The sequence below is a fragment of the Triturus cristatus genome, chromosome 2_1 (genome assembly GCF_964204655.1).
Source record: "Triturus cristatus chromosome 2_1, aTriCri1.1, whole genome shotgun sequence".
Taxonomy (NCBI): Eukaryota; Metazoa; Chordata; class Amphibia; order Caudata; family Salamandridae; genus Triturus; species Triturus cristatus.
This window is the reverse complement of record NC_140581.1, coordinates 1,060,113,606-1,060,137,846: the sequence shown is the minus strand read 5'-3', so window position 1 is coordinate 1,060,137,846 and position 24,241 is coordinate 1,060,113,606. Positions and strand designations below refer to the sequence as shown.

The 24,241-nt window shown below is 45.0% G+C and overlaps 1 protein-coding gene across 1 annotated transcript in view; it reads left to right on the top strand.

The window, feature by feature from the left end:
• The window catches only part of DNAJB14 (DnaJ heat shock protein family (Hsp40) member B14), a 197,614-nt gene that overhangs the window by 157,575 nt on the left and 15,798 nt on the right, over positions 1–24,241 (top strand). The window contains exons 5-7 of the mRNA XM_085635858.1: positions 8,577–8,674; positions 16,937–17,046; positions 23,028–23,200. Coding sequence (XP_085491984.1) covers positions 8,577–8,674; positions 16,937–17,046; positions 23,028–23,200 — 381 coding nt within the window. The remainder of the gene's footprint in view (positions 1–8,576; positions 8,675–16,936; positions 17,047–23,027; positions 23,201–24,241) is intronic.

The following is a 24,241-nucleotide window of genomic DNA, read 5'->3' as shown; positions in this document are numbered from 1 at the left end:
TTTGTGGGACTCTTTCACGCTTCTCTGAGCAGCTTCCTAAAGAAGATAAGCAAGATTTCCTGGAAATCCTTCATGAAGGTGGTCTGGTGGCCAATCAGGTCATCATTGCAGCGGCTGATGCCTCTGACTTAGCTGCCCATGGTTATGCACATGGGATTTGTGCCCGTCGCTCTGCCTGGCTGAGATTGACGGGTTTGAAGCCAAAGGCTCAACATCGTATTCTCAATCTCCCCTTCAATGGCACATCGCTCTTCGGCTCTCATGCTGATGACAATGTCGAGGATGAAGACCTAACTGGATACAATAAAGACGGTTGGGCTCGAAGAGGAAGGACTTAAGGTGACGCTACCGCCCTTACGATCGGCGCCAATACCAACAGAGGGTTCAAACCGGTACACGGTTAAAAACAGCATACATACATGACACAGCATGCGCTCTCACAGCCTCCTACCTAGAGAATAGAACTTTCTCAGTAGAATTAGGAGAAGCGAAATCCAAGCTGTTCAATCTACCATGCGGAGTCCCGCAGGGCTCATCGATGAGCCCTACTCTTTTTAATTTATATGTAGCTCCACTTGCACAAATAATAAGGAACAACGGCTTCACTCCTATATCCTACGCCGACGACACCCAAATTGTGGTGTCAATAAGCAAGGAGGTACAGAACACAGCAGAAAAATTTCAAATCTGCATGACAAAAATCAGTCAATGGATGAAAATGAATTGCTTAAAGTTAAACGGGGACAAGAGTGAGGTCATGATACTAGGAAGAGACACAAACATATGGTCCGCCATATGGTGGCCTAAAGATATGGGAAGATGCCCAGAGTCGTCAGAAAAGGTAAAAAACCTAGGGATCATGTTAGACACTAACCTTTCTTTCGACGCTCAAGCCAGCAAACTAGCTTCGTCACTCTGGTACATTCTAAAAATGATCAAAAAGATTCTACCGTACTTACCGTATGATTCACGCAAGACAGTGGTGACAGCACTAGCCTTGTCCAGACTGGATTACGGGAACGGCTTATACGCCGGAGCAAGGAAGAAAATCCTACTGAAACTACAACGCCTGCAGAATGCAGCAGCCAGGTTGATACTAGGAATACCAAAGTTCGAACAAGTAAGCCATAAACTAAAAAATCTGCACTGGCTACCAATTGTAAGTAGGATACATTTTAAATCATTATGCTTAGCATACAAGGCACTAAACGGAATTGGATCACAATTTCTAAAATCACATCTGCAACTATATGAGCCAAACAGATTACTCAGATCCAGCCAAACAAAATGCATCCGAGTCCCCAGATTTCGGAAAACTAACTGGGGCGGAAGAAGCTTCCTGGTACACGCAGCAAGAATATGGAACCAACTACCACTAGACATAAAAACTAGTCCATCCCTGAAATCCTTCAGAAAGGAAGTCAAAACATGGCTTTTCTCCACACATCTGTAGTCAACATCATCAGACCCAGTGGTATATCTCAGCGCCAAGACTCCCGCGGGCAATCGCGCGCTATACAAATAGATAAATCGAATCAAATCAAATCAAACCAGCAACATCAAGGAAGATCACAGTCCTACCAGCGTCGTCCTGTTAGAGGACGAGGAGGGATTTCCAGCCAGTCCACACCTGCTGCCAAGCAACTACAGAAGCAGTGAGTGCTTGCTTCCCCTAACTCCGTTACCCACTCCGGTGGGGGGGGGGGAGGGGGGGGGAGTGTCCGTTTCTACCTGGAAGAGTGGACCAAAATCACACTTGGCAAGTGGGTGCTCAATATTGTGAGGAATGGGTATTCCATCAGGTTCAAGTCCCCTCCACCTTCTATTCCTCCTCAAAAGAATGTCATCCATCGCATATATCTTCTGAGAGAAGAGGTGTCCGCTCTACTTCTAAAGAAGGCCATCGTGAAGGTCCCATGGCATCAACGTCGACAGGGGATCTACTCCCGATACTTTTTGGTCCCAAAGAAAGGTCCAAACAAGGAGTTCAGGCCTATACTAGATCTCGGGCGTCTCAACAAGTTCATTCTGAGAGAGAGGTTCAGAATGCTGGCATTACATCAAATAACCCTACATCTACATCAAGGGGACTGAATGTGCTCCATAGATCTTCAAGAGGCCTATTTCCACATCCCAATCTCTCCAAAGCATCGAAAGTTTCTAAGGTTTCGCATCCAGTCAGACCACTTCCAGTTCACTGTCCTGCCCTTCGGTCTGAAGTCGGCTCCTCGCACATTCTCAAAGTGCATGGCAGTAGTGGCTGCTTTCTTGAGGAAGAAACAAATTTTCGTCTACCCTTACCTAGACGACTGGCTTCTCAAGAGTGCGTCTCCAAGTCTTCTACAGCATCACCTTGCGTACTGCATGCAACAACTACATCAACTGGGTCTCCACATCAATTTAAAAAAATCCATCCTCAATCCAACACAGAGGATACATTACCTGGGTGCAACTTTGGACACAGTAAACGCAAGAGCATATCCTTCAGAGGAGAGACTATCATCCATTCTCTACAAATGCCAGACTCTCCTAAAGATACCCCAGCCCACTGCCAGGCAGGTCTCATCTCTACTGGGTTTGATGGGCGTGTGCATTTTTCTAGTTCCAAACACCAGACTTCACGAGACCTCTACAGCAGACTCTAGTGGATCAGTGGTCCCAGATCTCCAATTGCTGGGAGGACACTTTAATTCTACCTCTGTCTGTCCGGCTCTCCATCAGATGGTGGATGCGACGGTCTCATCTCATCGTAGGAGTCCCCTTTCAACAGGAGCTGCCCAAGCAGACTCTGGTGACGGATGCGTCCCTTCAGGGATGGGGTGCTCATATGGGGCCACTACAGATCCAAGGAATGTGGTCCGAGAAAGAGCAACTATACCACATAAACATGCTGGAGCTCAGAGCGGTTCATCTGGCTCTCAAAGCGTGATTTCCTTCCATCAAATTGACTACTCTGCTTGTTCAGACGGACAATACAACAACGATGTACTACCTGAACAAGCAGGGGGGCACCAGGTCCAGACCCCTGTCGCTGGAAGCTCAGGTGATTTGGAAGTGGCTTCTGGCACGAGACATGAAAATCTCCGCAATTCACTTACCAGGCATTCTCAACATCCAAGCGGACGGCCTAAGCAGGCATTTCGCAGAAGCACACGACTGGGTGCTAAAGCAAGAAGTGGCGCAAGACATCTTCCACAACTGGGGAACACCAGACATCGATCTCTTCGCGGACGCAGAAAACGCAAAATGCTGCGTCTTTGCTTCCAGGTACCCGCAACCAGGATCCAAGGGGAATGCTCTGTTGATAGACAGAGACATTGCTCTACTCCTTTCCACTGATTCCCCCTCATTTCCATGGTGATGAGGAAACTATACTATTCCAAGACCGAGATGATCCTGGTTGCTCCAGAGTGGCCTCGCCAGTGGTGGTACCCGGACCTTCTTAATCTGTCCAAAGTACCACACAGGAGGTTGCCATGTCATCCGCATCTGCTGACCAGGGCGGGAGGCAAGGTGTTCTATCCCAACCTGCTGTCCCTGAGGTTAGCAGCATGGCTCCTGAGTTCATCCAATATGGACATTTAGGCCTCTCTCAAGACTGCATGCAGATCTTGAAGGAGGCTAGGAGGCCTTCTACGAGTAAGTCTTATGCTTTTAAGTGGAAGCGTTTTTACAAGTGGTGTACTGCTGAGGGTCATGATTCTATTGGAGGTCAGGAACAGGTACTGTTACCATACTTCATATATTTGGCCAAAGGAGGTTTGCAATACTCCTCCATAAAGGTTCACCTGGCAGCGATAACCGCATATAGAAAGTCTCCCACTCAGGCTTCCTTCTTTCAAATGCCAGTTGTTAAGAATTTCCTGGAGGGTCTAAAAAAGGTCTACCCACCCGTTAGGCCTCCATCTCCTCCCTGGGAGCTTAATGGGGTCCTCTCTAAGCTAATGGGTCCTCCATTCGAACCCATTCACAAAGCTTCCCTTCAGCATCTTTCATGGAAGACTGCTTTTCTCGTAGCAATCACATCTGCCCACAGGGTGAGCGAGATACAAGCCTTACGCTCTACAGAGCCTTATCTCATTTTTCACGCGAACAGAGTGGTGTTACGTACTCGCCCGAGGTTCCTTCCTAAGGTGGTCTCGGAGTTTCAAATCAACCAGTCGGTTACTCTTCCTACTTTCTGTGCCAACCCTGTCACTCCTGCAGAGAGATCTCTGCACTCTCTAGATTTAAAAAGAGTGTTCAAATTCTATCTTGATAAAACAAAAAAGTGTACGAAAATCTGACCAACTGTTTGTGAATTATGGTCCATTGAACACTGGTTTCCCTGCCTCTAAAAGGTCCATTTCTAGATGGATATTGTCATGTATCATGTTATCTTATCAACTGGCACATAAGCAGCTCCCTGCAAGCCGAAGGCGCATTCTACAAGAGGCAAAGCTGCTACGATAGCAATGCTTAGGAATGTACCTATTCAAGAAATTTGTAAAGCAGCCACATGGCGTTCGGTCCATAATTTCGCACGCCATTACTGCCTTGATTTTGACACTCCAGCAGATGCTCAATTTGGTCAAGCATCCTTGAGAAATTTGTTTGGGTAATATATGTTTTGGTAAAATGGTTTTGATATGCTGGTATACGTCCGCAGGGTACGGGGATGGGCTTGCTACTCTATTCAGTGCTTATGACTATTGTTGAGTATTCCCTGGAAGAGAAGGAGAAGTTACTTACCTGTAATCCTAGTTCTCTTCCAGGGGTGTATTCATCAAAGTCAAAAGCAGCCTTCCCTCCTCACGGACGAATACCATGGCCATATATATGTATCTGTTACCCATACTGTGATTAAACTGTTATACGCCGTCCAAAAGAACTGACCTAACTGTCACCTGTGGTGCATTAAGGGAGCCTGGGGGTTCCTGGAGGTCTTAAAGGCACGGCGCCAGTTTTCGAATTGTTTTCTATATGCAGCCTTTCTAGGCTAATCTGCCTCTATGATCTTGCCTTTTTTTTTTTTGCCTTTGAAAATAAAGGTTGTGTGTTTCAATGCAAACTCAAAGCAGTTTTCTTTATATGTATCATAAGTATATCATGACTTTGTCTTTATTTTTTCAAATGTAAAAGATTTACAATGCAATTGTGGCAGTTTTGAGCCTGGTAACATGTTTTCAAGCTGCTTATGTATTTATATGCATATTATCTCTATATATGGGTATTTATGTGTGTGTGTATATATATATATATATATATATATATATGTGTGTGTATATATATGCATATTATTGGCTATTGCTCCAGGGTCCCCGCACGTGGGCGGGACTATTCAGTGCTTATGACTTTGATGAGTATACCCCTGGAAGAGAACTACAGGTAACTTATCCATAATGGCCACAGATCAATCAGAGAAGGCTCAGGGGTCCATTCATGGGGTCGGAGCAGTGATCGTGTCACCCCAATTGCAGGATCAGCGAACATTTTGCAGGTGGGTCGGGAGAGTCACCTAAAGGCGGCCGACATCTTGTGTTGTCAAGCCACACCCCTTCCATGATCGTATATGGATCCTACTACTCCTAATTGGAGCAGCATTCAGCTTGGGAAATGTGGCAGAGTCTGTATTAACCTCAGTAACTTCAGATGACTCCATACAGACTGCCTGAGCAAGGGTGGACATGGACTCTGCATCCGGCAACTGAATTTGGTTTAAAAAAAAAAAACTAATTCCCTAAATTTGTTGACCGTGCTGATTTGGAGGACCTCCCACCTTCATGAGAAATTTTTGGTTTTTTGCCTTTGGAAAAAAGCAACCTATTTTATGGACAACAAGGACTACCCAAGTGATGGTGCTTTTGGCCATGCAAGAACTTTGTGTCTGAAAGCCCTAGATTTTTCTTCTTAAGGGGGGGATTACATCCTTCGTTAGCTACTTAAAGGCATTCCGCTGTTCGTGTGTTAAGTGTTATTACCAGGAACAAAATGAACGTGATTACTGTGTAAACGTTCAATATCATTAGATATAGAGTGGAACCATAAAGATGTTGAGCTTCATATTCAGTAACCACATACTTTATTTGACCTGATCCAACGTTGGCAACTGCCCTATGAACTTCATAACCATTTGAGAAAATAGAATTCAAAAATTGAGTACCATTAGCATTCCTTGATGTTTGGTTCATTAGGCTGTCCTTAATGCTTGGGTCATTAGGATGTGTAGGTCAGCATGTTGTAAGGATGATTGGAAAATATGTTGAAAGATTTCTTGTAATAAGATAATATTAATATCAAGCTTTGTTGAATGCATAGTAATGATAGTTATAAAAGATACTTTAATATTCCCAAAAGTGAAAGGATAGAATCTTCTTTTTGCTTGGGGTTCTCGCTAGGGAACGAGACAACCAGTGTAACAAGGCCTTCCGCGGATTTTAACCCTTCATTGTGCTTCAAGTCTGATGAAGACATCAGTGGACTCCGCTAAATTGACGACTTTAGAATTGAAACAAATATCCAGATTTAAGCTAGAGGACCAGTATTGTTAATAGTTGAGCCCAAGTCCTTAGTGTTGGGACTGATGCTAAAGTTAACTCGGTGATCAGACGCTAAAGACTGCTTTTCACGGGCCCTTAACAGGCATTTTCTCGCTTTGTAGAGTTGAATTTTTTAATTCAATTTGACTCATTTTTTGCTGGTTGTGTGTCAAAATTGTTGTGTGTAGAAGTGTTTAGAGATTCCGAGTCTAACTCCTTTGCGGACCTAGCTTATTTTCTTGTAAGCTGTTGCTCCATTGTTCATGTCAAGAACACAAATACTAAAGTTAAATTGATTGTGTGTATTGAGTGTACCAAAGCAAGGGGACAGCCACCCTGGGCTATCCCGAACGCTACGCACAAGGGAAAGTAGACAGAGAGCCCATGGTGAAAATCATGGCCTAACGAGTGGGCCAGACCTATGTATATGTATTATAATACAGAAGAAGAAAATGCGTTCTCTAAGTAGCAGTGTAAATCAAACGATGCAACAAGTTGGGTTAATTTTGCAAGGGTAAGTGAGCCAGTTAGTATTGAGGCTATACACTTTAACAATAAGCTGTGAAACTAAATCTAAATGTAGAACTGTTTACAAGAGAATGGTCCAAGGCCAACTAGCCACCACTTTCCAGTATTTGAGTTTTATATAGTGCGGACATGACTCTTTCGGGTATCCGCAGTAGCTCATTAGGATCAAATCAAAGCAAATTAGTCTCGACTTGATCAATTAGATACAGCAGTAAGTAGCTGGGATTGAACCTTAAAGCTAGTTAGCATGTTAAGAGATTTATGAAGAATTCTTATCTTTTCTCAGCTCAACTCGTACATCGGGAAATAAAGTCCATCTTGGTCCAAAAGTACTACGTGCAGCCAAAGTTGACTTTATATTTATTTAACTATCAGAATATTAGGAAGCTGGTGCCACCAATGCATGGATTGAGTTCTTGTAAACATTTTGTTATATTTTATATATGTTTATTCCCACGTTTGTATTCTCTGGTTTTGTTTATTTTAACATTAATTTATTTTATAATTTGGTAATTCTTGTCTTTCAATTGTTGCACATTTTATGCGAAATTATTTTTTTTGAAAGTGTTAAATAAAAACATTAAAATATACTGTCTATTTGGAAATAGCTTCATTTGCCCTTGTTAAATGTAACAGAAAATAGTGCACTTTGCTTTCAAAGAATGCCCGTCTATCCTGTGGAAGAGCACTCACCACAGTTTCTGTTCTCCTTTGTCATTCTGGCATTTCTAAAAAAAAAAAGAAAAAGTTCATCACTTCCAAAATGATCTGTCATCTGATCTATCAAACGCCTTGTCATGTTGTGAACCAAATTTTAATCTGTTCTGCATTAATCATAGTCACACTCTTGTATGGTTTTGGGTAAGCTTATGGTTGTTTTGGGTGGGCTGTCTTTTTTCCACCTTGTTTAATGCTATCTACCTCACCATGAACCTTCAAGTAACGCCTGTCATGTTAAATTCATGCTGTAATTTCTTTTGTTATGTCACTGATCTGGTAATCAGGGAAGTAAGGCAGGAGCCCGTCCCTTGTGTAGCTGCTCACTTTAAGATCACCTTCTGTGGTTCTAAAGCGAATAGGTCCAACTATGGTCGTAATCCTGGCTGGCTTTTCAGAAGCTAAGGTTAATAAGACAAGGAACAAAATCCTTGTCCCATCCTTATTTCAGAACACAAGCTGGTGTATTGAATTAATTGGAGGTATTGAATTATTGATGCAAATTAATAATACACGTGTTTGCAGTAAGCATGAATTCAGTTTTCTACAAATTGAGTGACCATAAACAAAAAACGGAACCTCTGCAGGAATATTTACCAATAATTTAACTAAATAACCGTTCTTGGGTTGATCGAACTAACAAAAACTAACCTGTGTCACTTGCCATTATTGAGTCTAATGTTCAGCATGTTTTAGATACTTTTTTTTATTAGTATTTGGATCTTCACAGAGGCTTTTGATTTGTATGCAGGTAGTCCTATTCTGTGAATCACATGTGAACATTTTTTAATAGGATCGATTTGATCTTTTCAGGTACTGTACATTCCTTTTCAAATGGGCGCAACCGACACAGTCACAACCATCAGCACCATCATCACAGCGGACACGAGAGAGAAGAGGAAAGGGGAGATGTAAGTGAGGAAATTCTGTCAAAGCATATTTTCTCTTTACTCATGAGACTATTCAGCCTCGGTTACCTAAGCGGTATTACCCGGTTTCATTTTCTCCATCCTCCAGGACGGCTGACTCTGTATCATGTTTGAGTTTCTCTCTCAAAAAAATATTCGCAAAGATTCATGAGGTCCTGTGACATATAAATACTTAAAAATATTAAAAATAGAAAATTGTTTACTTACATTTTTTTAAAATATATATTTCTATGTCACAGGACCTCATGAACCTTGCAAGATCTGCATATTTCCCTCCGGCACAACCACAGTACTGGTACAGAGTGTATGCATGCCGGTTGGTATATGGTTGTTGTTGGGGAAATAACTTAAAGATTCTAGTCCTGACGAATCCCAGGACCCCTTATAGGGCAGGTGGATGGTTAAAACATGTTGATCTTTTGGATGCAGGAGTAATGTCTTTGGTGCATCCCACTTGTTTTTAATGCTCTCACTGTCATCCAACTATTCAAAGAGAAATTATCCGAGTAGGCTTTTGAGATTTTTTTTATTTCGTTCTTGATCTTCTTTCCTCACTTCCCTGCAAAAGTACCCTCTAATTACCAAGAGTGCCACGCATGCCACCCAGGGCTATGTTTGACATAATCTCTTACATTTTTTTGTAATGTCCGTGTCCTGTGTGTGGCATTAGGGCACATTTGGGTTACTACCAAAAAGAGAACTCCTCATACCTAGGACATTGAGAACCTATAATAATGGCTTTGACAAGGATTGGTGTCCTCAGTGTCAAACATCTGATGTAGAAAGGCTTTCTGACTGTGATCTAAATACAACAGATTATCTTCACCTTCTGCTGGACATGAATATAGGTTCAGTGTAAGCTCCTATTCATAGATTTCGCATAGATTTCGCATAGTATGACACATTGTAGGTGTTTTAGTGGCCAGATATCTCAGAGTGCCAAATTGATACTCCGGTTGACCAATTTTAGCGGATGTGTGATCGGTTTGCCAGCATCCTCTTTCAGTGGTAGCTGATGGACTGTCAGTCTGGGTCTATGATCAAATGACCTCAATCAGAAATGGAATCGGTGTCATGCCACTTTCAAACATCAGTCGTCTCCAATATCTGTCTGAAAGCGACGATGATGATCAGATCACAAAATCTAGCCTGTGATATGCCTCTAAAGCAATTGCTTGTTCATTTAGGCGATCTCCAGGTCCCTAACTTTAACTTAAGGCCTGTTTCAAATTGGATCGTTCTTGTGAGTGTTAAGAAAATTGCTGCCAATGTTAGCCCAGTCAGAAACCTAGGCTGAGGCCATTGCCTTTTATATCAACAATAGAAATGTAGAAAATGCATTTTATCTTTGTAAAGTGGGTAAATAGGTTGTTAAAATGACACACTTGCGTCTTACTGTAAGTTGGGGAACTAATTGTGTTCTCATGTGACTGATGCATTTGACATGTTTATGTCCACAGGCTTATGTATTCGGATGTCTTATGTTCTACTTCCATTTTGCTTTAAAAGCACATGCTCGTTTTGATGCTTAGAGTAACTTTATTCTTCTGCAAAAGCTTGCCCCCAGTGACAACAGACAGCACGTGCAAACACCCCACTAAAACATGGATGTCCTTCATCCCCATCCCGTAAGCTGAGATCCTCAAGCTGATCTCCACCTCCAAACCCGCCTCTCACGTTCTTAACCCTATACCCACACAATTGACCCAAAAACTGAAACTCTCCATAGCCCCTTCCTGGTGTGCAAAATCATAAACCGCTCCCTGAGAACTGGTGTCCTACCAGAATGCCTCAAAGTTGGCCAAGTCACGCCACTACAAAAAAAAAAAAACAGGCCTCGACTCCAAGGACCTGAATGTAAATGTAAATGTGTGTAAATGTGTATGTGCTTATATAGCGCCGAATCACCCCTGGGGGTATCTCCGCGCTGTACTCATACCGCTGTAGGAACCCTTCCTGGCTATCCGTGTGAAGTGTCCACTCCTGGGCACCCCCATGGTGAAGCCAGGCATCCCAGCGCTGTTGGGGCCGTTGTGGAGACTAAGCAAGCTATTGCCCAGAGTTGCAGCGTGGGACCCATGATTAGAATAGGCACTGATGCGAGAATATCCGGTCCGCGGAATATATAGCCCGAGACCCTGCCGCGTCGGGAATCGAACCCTGGTCCCGGACCAGTGCTCTGCATCGAGGTCTGCCACTCTAACCATTGAGCCACACTTCTCCACAATAACTTCAGACCCGTCTCCAATCTCCTCTTCCTATCAAAAATCATTGAAAAATGCGTCCTCTTACAACTGACGCAGCACATGGACAACATCAACCTTATTGATCCCCATCAATCGGGTTTCAGAAAAGGCTATAGCACCGAGACCACGATCCTCAACATCACAGACGATATCCACAAATCCCTCGACACCGACAAACGCTGCCTACTCATTCTCCTGGACCTATCGGCAGCCTTTGACATGGTTGACCACCAACTACTCATCAAGGCTTTACAAGAGAGGGTAGGTGCTGATGAGGTGGTCCTATGCTGGTTCTCCTCCTTCCTACACAGTCGCTCGCAAAGGATAAAAATCAAAAATCTTACTTCCGACCTATACCCCATCAACAGGGACATCCCCCAAGGCTCAGTGCTCTCACCACAACTGTTCAACATATACATGGAACCCCTCACCACCATACTGAAAAATGCCAACATCCCTTTCCACCTATATGCAGATGACACCAAAATCTACCTAGACACCTCCTCCATAGACTACATTCACAGACTAAATGACACTCTAAAAGAAATCCAACTCTGGCGGTCTCTAAATCACTTAAAGCTCAATCAAGAAAAAACTGAGATCCTCCTCATTGCCAACAAAGAGGAGAACCCTCAAATTGCAGAATGGTTAAAAGCTATGGATGCTCTCAACGGTAATCTCACTCTGGCAAACTCTGTAAAATCATTAGGAATCACCCTAGACCCAAAACTCGACCTGGCCAAACACATTAAAAACTCTGCAAGGAGTGCCTTCCTCAATTTGAAGCTACTCCACAAAATCAAACCATTCATCCCAAACAATGATCTCAAACAAGCTACCCAATCACTGGTGCTGTCCAGACTCGACTATGGGAATGCAACTCTCACGGGTACAACAACATTTCACCTAGTTCCCCTTAAAACAACTCTAAACGCAGCAGCCAGAATGGTAACTGCAATTAGGAAATATGACCACATTTCACCAGCACTCAGAGAACTAAAATGGCTCCCAGTCTAACTACATGCCAGCTTCAGAACTGCCTGCCTCACGCACAAAGCCCTGCACACTTGAAAACCTGACTACCTGGCTGCCAAACTCAAGAGAGCTGGTCAGACAAGAAACCTCAGGAGCTCCAATTCCCTACTTCTCATCCCGATGAAAGCATGCAAAGAAAAAACCGCCGCACTGTCCTTCGCAGGAAACGGGCCAAAAATCTGGATCTCCATCCCAGCAGATATCATAACGATCTCGTCCTTCACAAAATTCAAAAAACACCTAAAAACCCTCTTCCTCGACCGCTTCCTCCCGAATGGATAGCTGCCGCCTGAACGCAAATCCCTGCTAGTCGTTCCCCCCCCCCCCCCTGACATTGTTTATCAACGACCTACCTCATCCTTGCTCTTCGACCCATTTCCTGCTCCTCCCTCCCCCTAAGAGGTTCAACCCAAGACAATGTGCACTCAATGAGGTTATCTCAGGACTCTCGTACTACCTCAATGCTGCACCGCACACTTGGACTTCCGAACCATTATTGTATAATCACTGCTCTATTGTACGACTCTTACAAAAAACTGTTGTAAAGCGCTCCGATACCCCCGGGTCAGGCCAGCGCTATATAAAACTCTTTAATAAATAAAAAATACATTTAAATAAATAAATTAAAGTTGCTACTTGTCTGACCTCACTCGTTGATTTTGCTCATCCTTGCTGAGATTTTAAAGCAGTGTCAACAGTGCTTTGTTGCTCACTTTTTTGCTTAGCTGTGGGGGATTCTGTGGTGCTGTGACTGCAAACCTGAGCTTTGGGGACAGTAGAAATCATGGGACAATGCATGTTACGACGTGTCGTCCCCTGTTCCAAAACACTTTCTAAGTGCAATTTGAACCTCTGTAGACTTTAAAGAAAAAGTAAAAGTGTTAAGTGCATCTGTTACAAAGAAAGAAAACCCTGCAAAAGCATATTACAATTAGGTGTTTGGTGTGTTGACATGTATCATATCAATAACGGTCGATTCACAGGACCCTGTGGAAAACAAAGTGCTTTCAGAAACATGCAAAAAATAGTTTATCAAAAAGCTTCTCTTTTCGCTTTTATCATTAGATTTATTTAGTGAATATAGTTAAAGTTACATCTGCACTGCAGCCAGCTAAAATTAATACATTGCAAAAAATCATGTGGATGCTTTTGTCAAAATGAACAAAGCATGATCCAATTAAGTAAGTAACAAGTGCTCCGCATGAGAAAATGTCGGTGTACTCATAGAAGGAGCCCTGCACTTGTCAAATAAGTTTGTTTTTAAGTTAAAGAAACCAACCGTGCAAAATGTCAGGTAAGAGCTTCAAACCAGAAATAAGTCAACGTGCAAATAAATGCACAAATGAAATGCTTGTAGCAAAAATATCTTCAAACAAAAAACTGTTGGGCAGACCAGCAGAGGACTGTGAAAAATTAAGCAAGAAAGCAAAAGAGAACTCCTGCCAAAAACCCCAGCCCTTTTATAATGATTTGAACAATATATGTTAAGAAAAATATTGTGGTATTTTAAAATCTGTCCAGATACATGGTTGTTAATACGCAAATATTCATTAGTAATGTAATCTTTTCACCAAAAGCACAATATTGACTTTAAAAAAATGCCCTGCATACATTTGTTATGCACATTATTACTTCTTGCACATAACATGGAGGAGGAAACTTCATCATAGACTGTGGAAACCTTTCAGTACTGTCAACCCAGTCAGAGTTTTAGCCTCGAAAGGTTGCATCTTGTTATCTACAAAAAAAAGATAAGCAAGACCAGCATTTGGAAATAAGTTCACATATTTTTCTGTGCTGCAAAGTAAGAAACTTGTCTACATTAAAGTGATGAAAATGCAGATATCCAAAAGGTTGTTCCAATGAAAGGTTTATTGGCAGTAAGTCACATAAGTAGTAGTACAAACACTGATCCCAGAGCACACCACCAGGACCGACTGCTTCACTCACTCTCCCCAAGGTTCCAACCTGGAACATTTACATGTCCTCGTGGAACCCAACAATGTCATTAGACAAAGCTAATACACTACATATAAGACTATACCACACATCTCCCCATTTTTATTCACACACACACTCTGTACATGACTCAAACCAGTTCAGCGAAGTTCGTCAACAACGCGGGACCCCCGCTATGCAGCTCAATGACTACGTCGACGAAAACTCCATCCAAGGTATTCTTTCAGCTGAACCAGTTTGGGTCCTGTAACCTGCCTGCCCTCCATCGCGGTTGGCCTGAACTTTAGATTTGCAGTGGTCCCTCGCGACCTCAAGTAACCTTTTGACTGCTAGCGACTTCTAAGCACTGTTTTTACATTTAATCTTTAAAAATCTATTTCTCGGGTTCTACTTATTGATTTTGTCATTTTGGTTTTGTTTTAATCAGAAAAATATTCCTTATTTTTCTGAACTGGTGTGGATCCATTTTGTGATGTTTTCACTGTTACTGTGATTTAAGAGTTGCACAAATACTTCACACATTGCCTCTTAAGTTATTCCTGAATGCTCTGTGCCAAACTACCAGAGGTTGAGCACAGGTTAATTTAGGGTATGCGTCAGACTTACCCTGACTAGAGTGGTGGACCCTACTTGGACAGGGTACATACCTCTGCCAATTAGAGACCCCCTTTCTAACAGCGTGTAACAGCTTTGTAAAATGAAAATACGTCTTCGCTGTAATAGCGTGCATATTGCTTTAGGAATGCCCAGTTAAACTAAATCTTCATGATTTATTGTGCTAATTGCTGTCAGCATGATATTGCCCAAGTACATGAGACTTCCTAAATTCAGCATGCTAATCCCTGTCAGCACGATATAGAATACCCCAGTAGGTGGTGCTGCAGGCAACCCGATCTCAAGTATGGGACTGGAGTTCTTCCAAATTCCAGGAAGCTTCCTTGACCATCTTAACCCACTAAATAAAGCGGCATCAGCAGAGACAGAGTGTGAGAGATTGAATAAAGCGGAGAGGCAAGTATGCAGGTTGCAGTGATTCTGTGAAGCACGGGCCTGGAATGCAGTGAACAAGACTGAACAGTGCGCTTAAGCAGGAACATGCTCAATAAAATCAGCAGCGCGTTATAACAGGCGCTCATGCCAATATACTGCGACTTGAACTACGCAAACAAGCGCTAATTAATAAAGAAAAGCGACAGTTACCTTGAATGAGATAGACTGCTCTCTCAATGCACCACACAATACCCTGTATGGTATAAAATAAGGGCTGTAAATCCTTCTCTAAATGTCTCCTGGGCTCAAAGTACAACTCGGTAAGATCTCCTCGACTCCATCGTCGCCAAATATGAAGTGATGAAAATGCAGATATCCTAAAGGTTGTGCCAATGAAATGTTTTTTGCCAATAAGTCACATAAATATTTCGCTCGGTCTCTCCCAGAGGTTCCAACCTGGAACCTTATGAAACCTAACCGACACAGTTAATACACAACATATAAGACTATGCCACATACATTTTATTTGTTGTGTACGTTTTAAGACATACAACTGAATAATTATGTCAAGCAGATTTTTAATTTGTTAATTAGGTTTCCCACTTTTACTGCAAAAACCTCAAACTGTGCCTTAAATTGTCCTCTACACCTATCCTGCCCCAAAATAGAACTTTCTCCCACTACCTCTATCACACTAGCTTTCACACTTAAACCTTTGCTCCTATTTCTCTACTAAAATCACTTTCATGAAAAACACACACCACACGTATTATCTCCATCTTCTTAAACCCATCTACCTCCAGCAAGCATTCCTCCTCTTAGCATTCTGCATAACTCACGTTATTGACTTCTTTAAAGCTCATCCCCATTCCATATATGGACAAACACTTATGTGCTCCCCAAGATGCCTTCAGACCCCAAACCATAACGTCTTGGACCCACAAAAAAACACAGCAGTGTTATTATCTGCAAAATCCGCATTAAGAAAAAGGGCTGGGTATATTCTGGATGGGCTAGTGGAGGGTGCGAATTTGGGACTGGTGCTCTGGGTTACAAGGTTTTTGTAGTTTCCTAGTCCACTCCTCTGGATAGTGCAGCGTTTGAAAGCGTGTTATTGTATTTGCTGTTTATCCAGAAAAAAAGGAAGTACCGCATAATCCTCGCCTTTGGTCCTGTGAGAATCACCCAAAAATAAACCATACCAATTTCAGTTCATTCCAAGCTAACAAGGGGACCTTTTTAGGTCGAGCATTCAAGACCTCTTGTATATCCTTAAGTATATACTTATATGTGTATGTTCTTTGTTGGGCTCTGGAGAGGAGTCCTAGGACTTGTCTGCTTCCGATTAGGGACATTCTTTTTTCTTTTCTACTGACTCTCTTTAACTGTCTTGATAGAAAACGACCAGTAGAGGTCAGTAAAATACCAGAATTGCTTTCTGCTGAGGGACTTTTTTTTTTTTTCTGGCAACTGCCTCTATTTAACTTTCTTGCTAGAAAACGACCAGCAGAGATCAGTAAAATGCCAGAATCACTTTAGCAATCTCTAGATTCTAGTCCATAGACATTGTCTCCTACGCGCACCGGTAGACAATGTTTTTTTCAAATCTTGTATTTTCAGTGTTATGACCACCGAAGGCCCTGATTTTAAATTAAAAACAGAGTTTGGACTATACCATTTCCTGCTGTAAGGCACATTTATCTCCACGTGTTCCCATACCTGGCGTGTCACGCAGTTTGGTGCTTACTTTCCCTCCATGTTAAAGAGCAGTAGATGTTTCAGCACCAAGACTAATGTGCTGCTTAGCTAAATACATATAAGGTCCCAAAGGCGAGACCGATTGCATTGCAAATGCTTGTTTAGCTAATGCCATCATCTGCTTTCCTTCAAAGATCACTCCTGTTTTTGCTCGGTCAAATTTCATTGCTCAGTGAAAATGGAAGGATCATGTTGGCATGCGGTTTCTCAAGGAGTGCAGTGTTTATAATTGTCCTTGCTTTTTTCTCATGCACAGGGAGGCTTCTCGACATTCATCCAACTCATGCCGATAGTTGTACTGATTCTCGTCTCCTTGTTGAGCCAGTTAATGGTCTCCAACCCACCGTACAGCCTATATCCTAAGCAGTAAGTAAACTACTGTGCTCGACACTGAGTGGAGGTGGGGTGGGCGAGGATTGAGGAGACTATTCTATAAGGTGAAACCGGTTGCTGCTGTTTCTAAGGGTTTCCTCTGTTGCAATAATTGAAGATTGTGTAGTTTAATGGGTACACACTGTTCATTTAAGTCTTCACTCACTAGTGCTGCATGTAATGTGATAAGAAGATAGATTTGTCTCTTAAGTCATTATTATCCTGTTTAAACACGTAATCAGCAGTGTAGAAGGACTGGAAGACCAGAAGTGGTGTGTGTGTGTGTGTGTGTGTGTGTGTTTATATATACTGAATCAGCAGAGAATAAAATAAAGTAGAGCAACGGGAAGCTCTGTCACAGTAATGACTGCTTTATTTTTTATTTTTAGGCTGTAAACCAAATAATGACTAATTCAATTGAATGAAAAGTCAATAGGCTTAACGTCATCAGCATCCACACTGTTTTACACACTTAAAGGTGTCTGATGTTTAATAAACTTTCATTTAGGAAAGAGAGCACATAAAGTGATGCACGGCTGCAAATTCTACCTGACAGTCTGAAATCTAAGTGAAGATGGCCGAGTTGGTCAGAAACAAAGCTAATATTACTGCTCTGCATCCTTCTCAACCTATTGTTACTGCTAGTGCAAACGCATACACTTGCACCGAAAGAATGATACCATTGCACTGACATTAAAACAAAATGTAAAATGTGGTTCATATTTTCGGGCCACTGAATGAATAGAGGACCTTTTCAGAATCATTTGTTCCTTGGCAAGTGGGGCCAAGTTTCTGTAGCAGCTCTTGAAAATGCCATTCAAATGTATCCGTTTTAATGGCATCACTACATTATGGCAGGGAAGAGTAAAGTGACTTAAAAAACGGATTCATCATCTCAGGAAAACATCACTAGCTGAATGTTTTACATGGCTGGAAGAGGTGTCCAAGTGGAAATCTGTGGAAAAATATTTTATTTGTGGTCATTCCACTTTGCACAAATACAAGCAAATGTGTAGTTGTTTTGGTGATTTCGCATCGAGTGTGGAGTTCATGTATGTAATTTTCGTGGGAACAACTCGCTGTCCCATTGGCCTGGTTATGTTATTGTATGTTTTTTTGTGCATGCTCGTGTCTGTTTTTGTAGTTCGCACCCGTTGGCGTGAAGACAGGATTTAGTGAGGAAAATAATCAAAAAACTTTAATTGTGTAGCAAATAGTAAACTTGTTTTTAGTCCGACACTATTGGCTTTGATGGTTTTCTGGTAATTAAATATTGGTGTAATAGGAAATAAAATAAATCAAAACGACAAAGCTACCTTCCAAGTTTGGATTGAAATTCTCGATTATATCTTGCTCAAATAATCACCCACAAAAGGAATGGTTGGGCAGCAGCACTTTTTTTCAGGGCGCAAACTTGAAACCGTAGATTTGATAGGTGTTAGCCAACTCTCTCTCTTACATTTAACAACATTAGCCAAACACTCCAAAGTGCTAGTGAGACTCTAACATTTATTTATTTATAGTGGGAGTTTGAAAGGTGCAACTATTGCTTAAGGTGGCAAGGGAAACAATACAGCTATAAAAAAAAAAATCTGAAGAAATGTTTTTGCCAAAAGCTAGGTTTTCAAATGCCACCGGAAAGCACATATCCCGGAAAATATTTCCTATTTGAAGTTGATTTTAAGAAATAGGGCTCTTTTGAAAATATTTCTGCCTAATGTTGCTTGGGGCTTCTGTCACGTGTGAGCAGCACAATGCGAGGAGGAGAGAGGCATTACTAAACCGCTTCTGAAGTATTTTTTGTGTATAGTATGTTGCTTTACTATATTGGTGTTCGTGTCCCTACTGAAGCTGTTCAATCAATCAAGGCATTTGTATAGCGCGCTACTCACCCGGAGGGTCTCAAGGCGCTGTGGGGGGGGGGGGGGGGGGGTCCGCTACTGCTCGAATAGCCAGGTCTTGAGTTGCTTCCTGAAGGCGAGGTGGTCTTGGGTCTGGCGGAGATGGGTGGGGAGGGAGTTCCACGTCTTGGCGGCCAGGTAGGAGAAGGATCTTTCCTCCTGTTGTGGTTCTTCGGATGCGGGGACGACGGCGAGGGCGTGGCTGGTCGATCGGAGCTGGCGAGTGGGAGTGTAGAAGTTGAGGCGGTCGTTGAGGTATCCTGGGCCTTGGTTGTGAAGCGCTTTGTGTGCGTGGGTGAGAAGCCGGAACGTGATTCTCTTGTTGACGGGGAGCCAGTGCAGGTTTCTCAGGTGTGCGGAGATGTGGCTGTGTCGGGGGATGTCCAGGATGAGTCGAGCTGAGGCGTTCTGGATCCTCTGGAGTCGTTTCTGGAGTTTTGCAGTGGTTCCGGCGTAGAGGGAGTTGCCATAGTCCAGTCGGCTGGTGACGAGGGCCTTGGTGACCGTCTTCCTGGTTTCGGTGGGGATCCACCGGAAGATCTTCCGTAGCATGCGTAGGATGTTGAAGCACGACGAGGAGACGGCGTTGACTTGTCTGGTCATGGAGAGGGAGGAGTCCAGGATGAAGCCCAGGTTGCGTGCGTGGTCTGTTGGTTTGTGTGCGCTGCCCAGGGTCGGGGGCCACCAGGAGTCATCCCAGGTGGAGGGCGATGATCCCAGGATGAGGACTTCCGTCTTATCTGAGTTCAGTTTCAGGCGGCTGTTCATCATCCACTCGGCTACGTCTTTCATCCCTTCGTGTAGGTTGGCTCTGGCGGTGGCGGGGTCGTTGGTGAGGGAGAGGATCATCTGAGTGTCGTCGGCGTAGGAGATGATGTTGAGGTTGTGTTGGCGTGCGATGGCCGCAAGGGGGCTCATGTAGACGTTGAAGATGGTGGGGCTGAGCGAGGAGCCTTGAGGGACACCGCAGATGACTTCGGTGGCTTCTGATCTGAACGGAGGGAGGCGGACTCTGTGTCCTTCCGCCGAGGAAGGAGATGATCCATTCTAGTGCCTTCTCTTGGATTCCGACATAGCTGAGGCGCTGCACAAGGGTGCGATGGCAGACAGTGTCGAACGCCGCGGAGAGGTCCAGGAGGATGAGGGCCGCTGTTTCGCCGTTGTCAAGCAGGGCTCGAATGTCGTCAGTGGCTGCGATGAGGGCGGTCTCGGTACTGTGGTTGGCCGGGAAGCCGGACTGCGAGGGGTTGAGGGATCCATTCGTCTCGAGGAAGGCAGCCAGCTGTCTGTTGACGGTCTTCTCGATGACTTTGGCAGGAAACGGGAGGAGCGAGATGGGGCGGTAGTTTTTTAGGTCAGTGGGGTCGGCTGATGGTTTCTTCAGGAGGGCGCTGAGTTTGGCGTGCTTCCAGCTCTCCGGGAAGGTGTCGTTGTCGAAGGAGGCGTTGATTATGTCCCGTAGATGGGGTGCGATGACGTAGTCGGCCTTGTTGAAGATGTTGTGAGGGCAGGGGTCGGTTGGTGATCCGGAGTGGATGGAGTTCATCGTGCGGATGGTGTCTTCGGTGTTGATCGGGGTCCAGGCGTGGAGGTTGGTGGTGGGGGGCGCTGGTGCGGTCGTGGGGGGCGTCGGCCGTGTGCTGAAGCTGTTGTGTATGTCTGCGATCTTGTTGTGGAAGTACGAGGCGTAGGGAGTTGCAGAGGTCTTGCGATGGGGTGATGTCGTTGTTTCCGGCGCTGGGGTTGGAGAGCTCTTTGACGATGTTGAAGTGTTCCTTGCTGTTGTGGGCGTTGTTGTCCAGTCGTTCCTTGAATGCTGTTTTGTCGTGGTGTGGATCAGTTGGTGGTGTTTTCGAGTGGCGAGCTTGAGGGTGGTCATGTTGTCTGGTCTCTGCGCCAGGCTCTCTCGAGGGCTCGGCAGTTCTTCTTGGAGCTCTTGAGTTCGTCGGTGAACCATGGTGCTTTCTTACTGCCGGGTCTGCTGGGCGGGGTCCTCAGTGGGGCTAGGTCGTCTGCGCAGTTGCTGATCCACATCGTGAGGTTGTTGGCGGCCTGGCTGGGGTTCGCTGAGCTGGCGGGGGGGTCCTGGCTCAGGGATGCGGCGAGCTGGACGGCTGTGATATTGTTCCAGCTTCTGCGAGCAACCTGTTGCTGGTGGTGGTGGATAGTGTTCTTCCTGAAGCTGAAGTGGACGCAGCTGTGGTCTGTCCAGTGGAGTCCGGTGGCGTGGCTGAAGGAGATGTCCTTGCTGGAGGAAAAGACGGGGTCAAGAGTGTGGCCGGCGTAGTGGGTGGGGGTGGTCACCAGCTGCTTGAGTCCGAGGTTGGCGAGGTTGTCTAGCAGGGTGGTGGTGTTGCGGTCGTTGTTGTTCTCCAGGTGGAAGTTGAGGTCCCCGAGGAGGATGTAGTCAGCGGAGGGGAGGGCGTGCGGGCTGATGAAGCCGGCGATGTCCTCGCTGAATTGTGTGCGTGGTCCCGGGGGTCTGTAGATGAGGGTGCCTCTGAGGGTGGTCTTAGGGTCGGTGTGGATCTGGAAGTGCAGGTGTTCGGCGGCTGTAATGGTGTCGTTGGTGTTGGTCGTGATGCGGATGGTGTTCTTGTGAGCGATGGCGATGCCTCCTCCGGTCTGATTGTCGCGGTCTCTCCGGGTGATCTTGTATCCGTCCGGGATGGCGATGGCGATGTCGGGCGCTGAGGAGACGTTCATCCAGGTTTCCATGAGGAAGGCGACGTCTGGTGATGTTGTGTCGAGCAGGTTCCAGAGCTCCACGGCGTGTCTGTGGACGGAGCGGGTGTTGAGCAGGATGCACTTCAGGTGGTTGTTGCAGGTTTTCGGCTTGGCGGGTGCGGGTGCCGTGCAGGTCCGGATGCAGGAGAACTTGCAGGAGTGGCAGCTGAAGGGTCCGTTGGTGCGTCTCGGGGTGGCTCGGTAGCAACCAGGGATCCGGCCGGTGTTGAGTGCGTTGAGCTCGGTGGCGGCGTACGTCCGGCGGGTGGGCTGGGGTCTGCGGGGGACAGGGGTCCCGGCGCTGGGCGCGGGCCAGGCGCGGATGGGCGCAGTCGGGCTTACCTTTGGCGCGCCCAATGCGCGTCAGCGCTGCGCGTTTGCCACTCTGCCATATGTGGAGGGTGGGGGGGGGCAGAGCGAGAGAGGAGCAGCTGGGAGGCGGGAGCGGGGCGGCGAATGGGAAGGGCGGCAGAGGGAAGGGGGCGGGGCCGCAGGGGGGCAGCGGCGGGAAAAACGCGGCAGGGGCTGGGCACAACAAGGGGCAAACAGAGGGAGAAATACACCAACTAAGACAGAAACAAAATTAACACAGGGAAAATTACAGCGCAGTGCAAACAGGGCAAATACAGCAGCAGGGCAGGACCAGGAGCACAGCTGCGGCACTCGGCGGGAACGGGGGCAGCCTGGGCTCACACACGGAGGAGTGAGCGCGGTGCGTGGGGTGACCGGCCCAGAGGGTCAGAGGTCACGGCTCACCACCACGCGTCCTCTGCCCTATATGGTCCAGTGGGAGGGAGGAGCAGCTGGGAGGCAGGAGCGGGGCGGCGAATGGGAAGGGGGCAGGGCCGCAGGGGGGCAGCGGCGGGGAGGTGGCGGGAAAAACGCGGCAGGGGCTGGGCACAACAAGGGGCAAACAGAGGGAGAAATACACCAACTAAGACAGAAACAAAATTAACACAGGGAAAATTACAGCGCAGTGCAAACAGGGCAAATACAGCAGCAGCGCAGGACCAGGAGCACAGCTGCGGGCAGCGGCGTCACTCGGCGGGAACGGGGGCAGCCTGGGCTCACACACGGTGGAGTGAGCGCTGTGCGTGGGGTGACCGGCCCAGAGGGTCAGCTGTTGAAGTGTGTATGCCGTTTTAGAATATCTGGGTTTTGTGAGCCAGAATGAGGGAGTTAGTTTTGATAGGGTAGAGTTCAGTGGAGGGAAATTAAAGGAGAGTGGATAGACTGGAGTCATTGTTCTTGTTTAAGTGGATTTAAGTGCAGCACAGAGTGTAGGTTCATGTGCGATGGTGCATCGAAGAGGGATAACGCTGACTTCTATTTTTCTCCTATATACAGTGGTTCCGGGCAGAATATTAAAAGACAAACTGAGAACCTGGGAGTTAATTATTATGTGAGCAAAGACTTTAAAAATGAGTACAGTGGAATGGCATTGCAAAAACTGGAAAAGGAAGTTGAAGACGATTATGTCACCAACATCAGAAATAACTGCTGGAAAGAAAGACAACAAAGTAAGTAATCAGTTAGAAGAATTATGTTTATTTTGGATTAATGCACCCTTTAAAGCACCATAAAGAATAAAACATAAGGAGTACAGTCTATGAAACAGACAAAATCACAAAATTCATGACAGTTAAAAAATCTTTAAATGCGCACAAAGAAGAGAAGGCCTCTGAGTTCTATTTATCACAATTGGCATTTCGGGAAAACCCACAGGGTTTTAAATACTACCCTCACCTACTAGTTAGTGGCCTGCTTAATCATTGGTCCGCTTCTACACCCTGCTGCAGGCCAAACATTTTTTTTTTTTTTAAAACACTAGGGATACATTTGTGCAGAGGCAGTAATTCAATTGGAACTATCTAGAAGGGTACCCTTTATACTACTTTATTCTTGGATCCTTCCTGATAGGATAAAAAAATGTATATTACGGGTATACTTGGAAAATTAGCATCCCTGTGACAATCTCTGCTTTATATCAACCTGTTTCTTGCCAGCATCTATAGCCCCCTAGGGGGTCTATGGCATTCCTCAGGATGGATCCTGTTTTCTTACCTCCAAAAATATTTAATCAGTGAGGTTTTTAGTGTACACTTAACTGAATTGTTATAGTAACACGCTAGGAACTTCCCGAGTTTCACATATCCAATCCAGAATTCAGGGAGAGAGTGGGACGTCATCCTGATGTCACACTTACTCCAAGGAACGATCGTCACCTAGTTGGTCCTCTCTTCTCTCTGTACCGGTACAGGCAACCTGTTGCCAAATACTCTTATGTCTTCTGGAAGATGAGGAAAAACCTTGCAAACTCAGAAAAGTCATTGACACAAAAGTTTATAAAAGAAAATAGACTACAGCTATTTTTTTTCTCCTCGCTCTTCATGTTCAACCTCTGTGCGACCATTCTGATCCTTGGTTAGTGACAGCATGGGGATCTATCAATATCCAGATGACACTTAACTATTCATTACAATCTCTATAAACACTGAAATTCAGGGACTCAAATCCTGCCTCCAACTTATCCAGAACTGAATGCCAAATCTCCAGCTGAA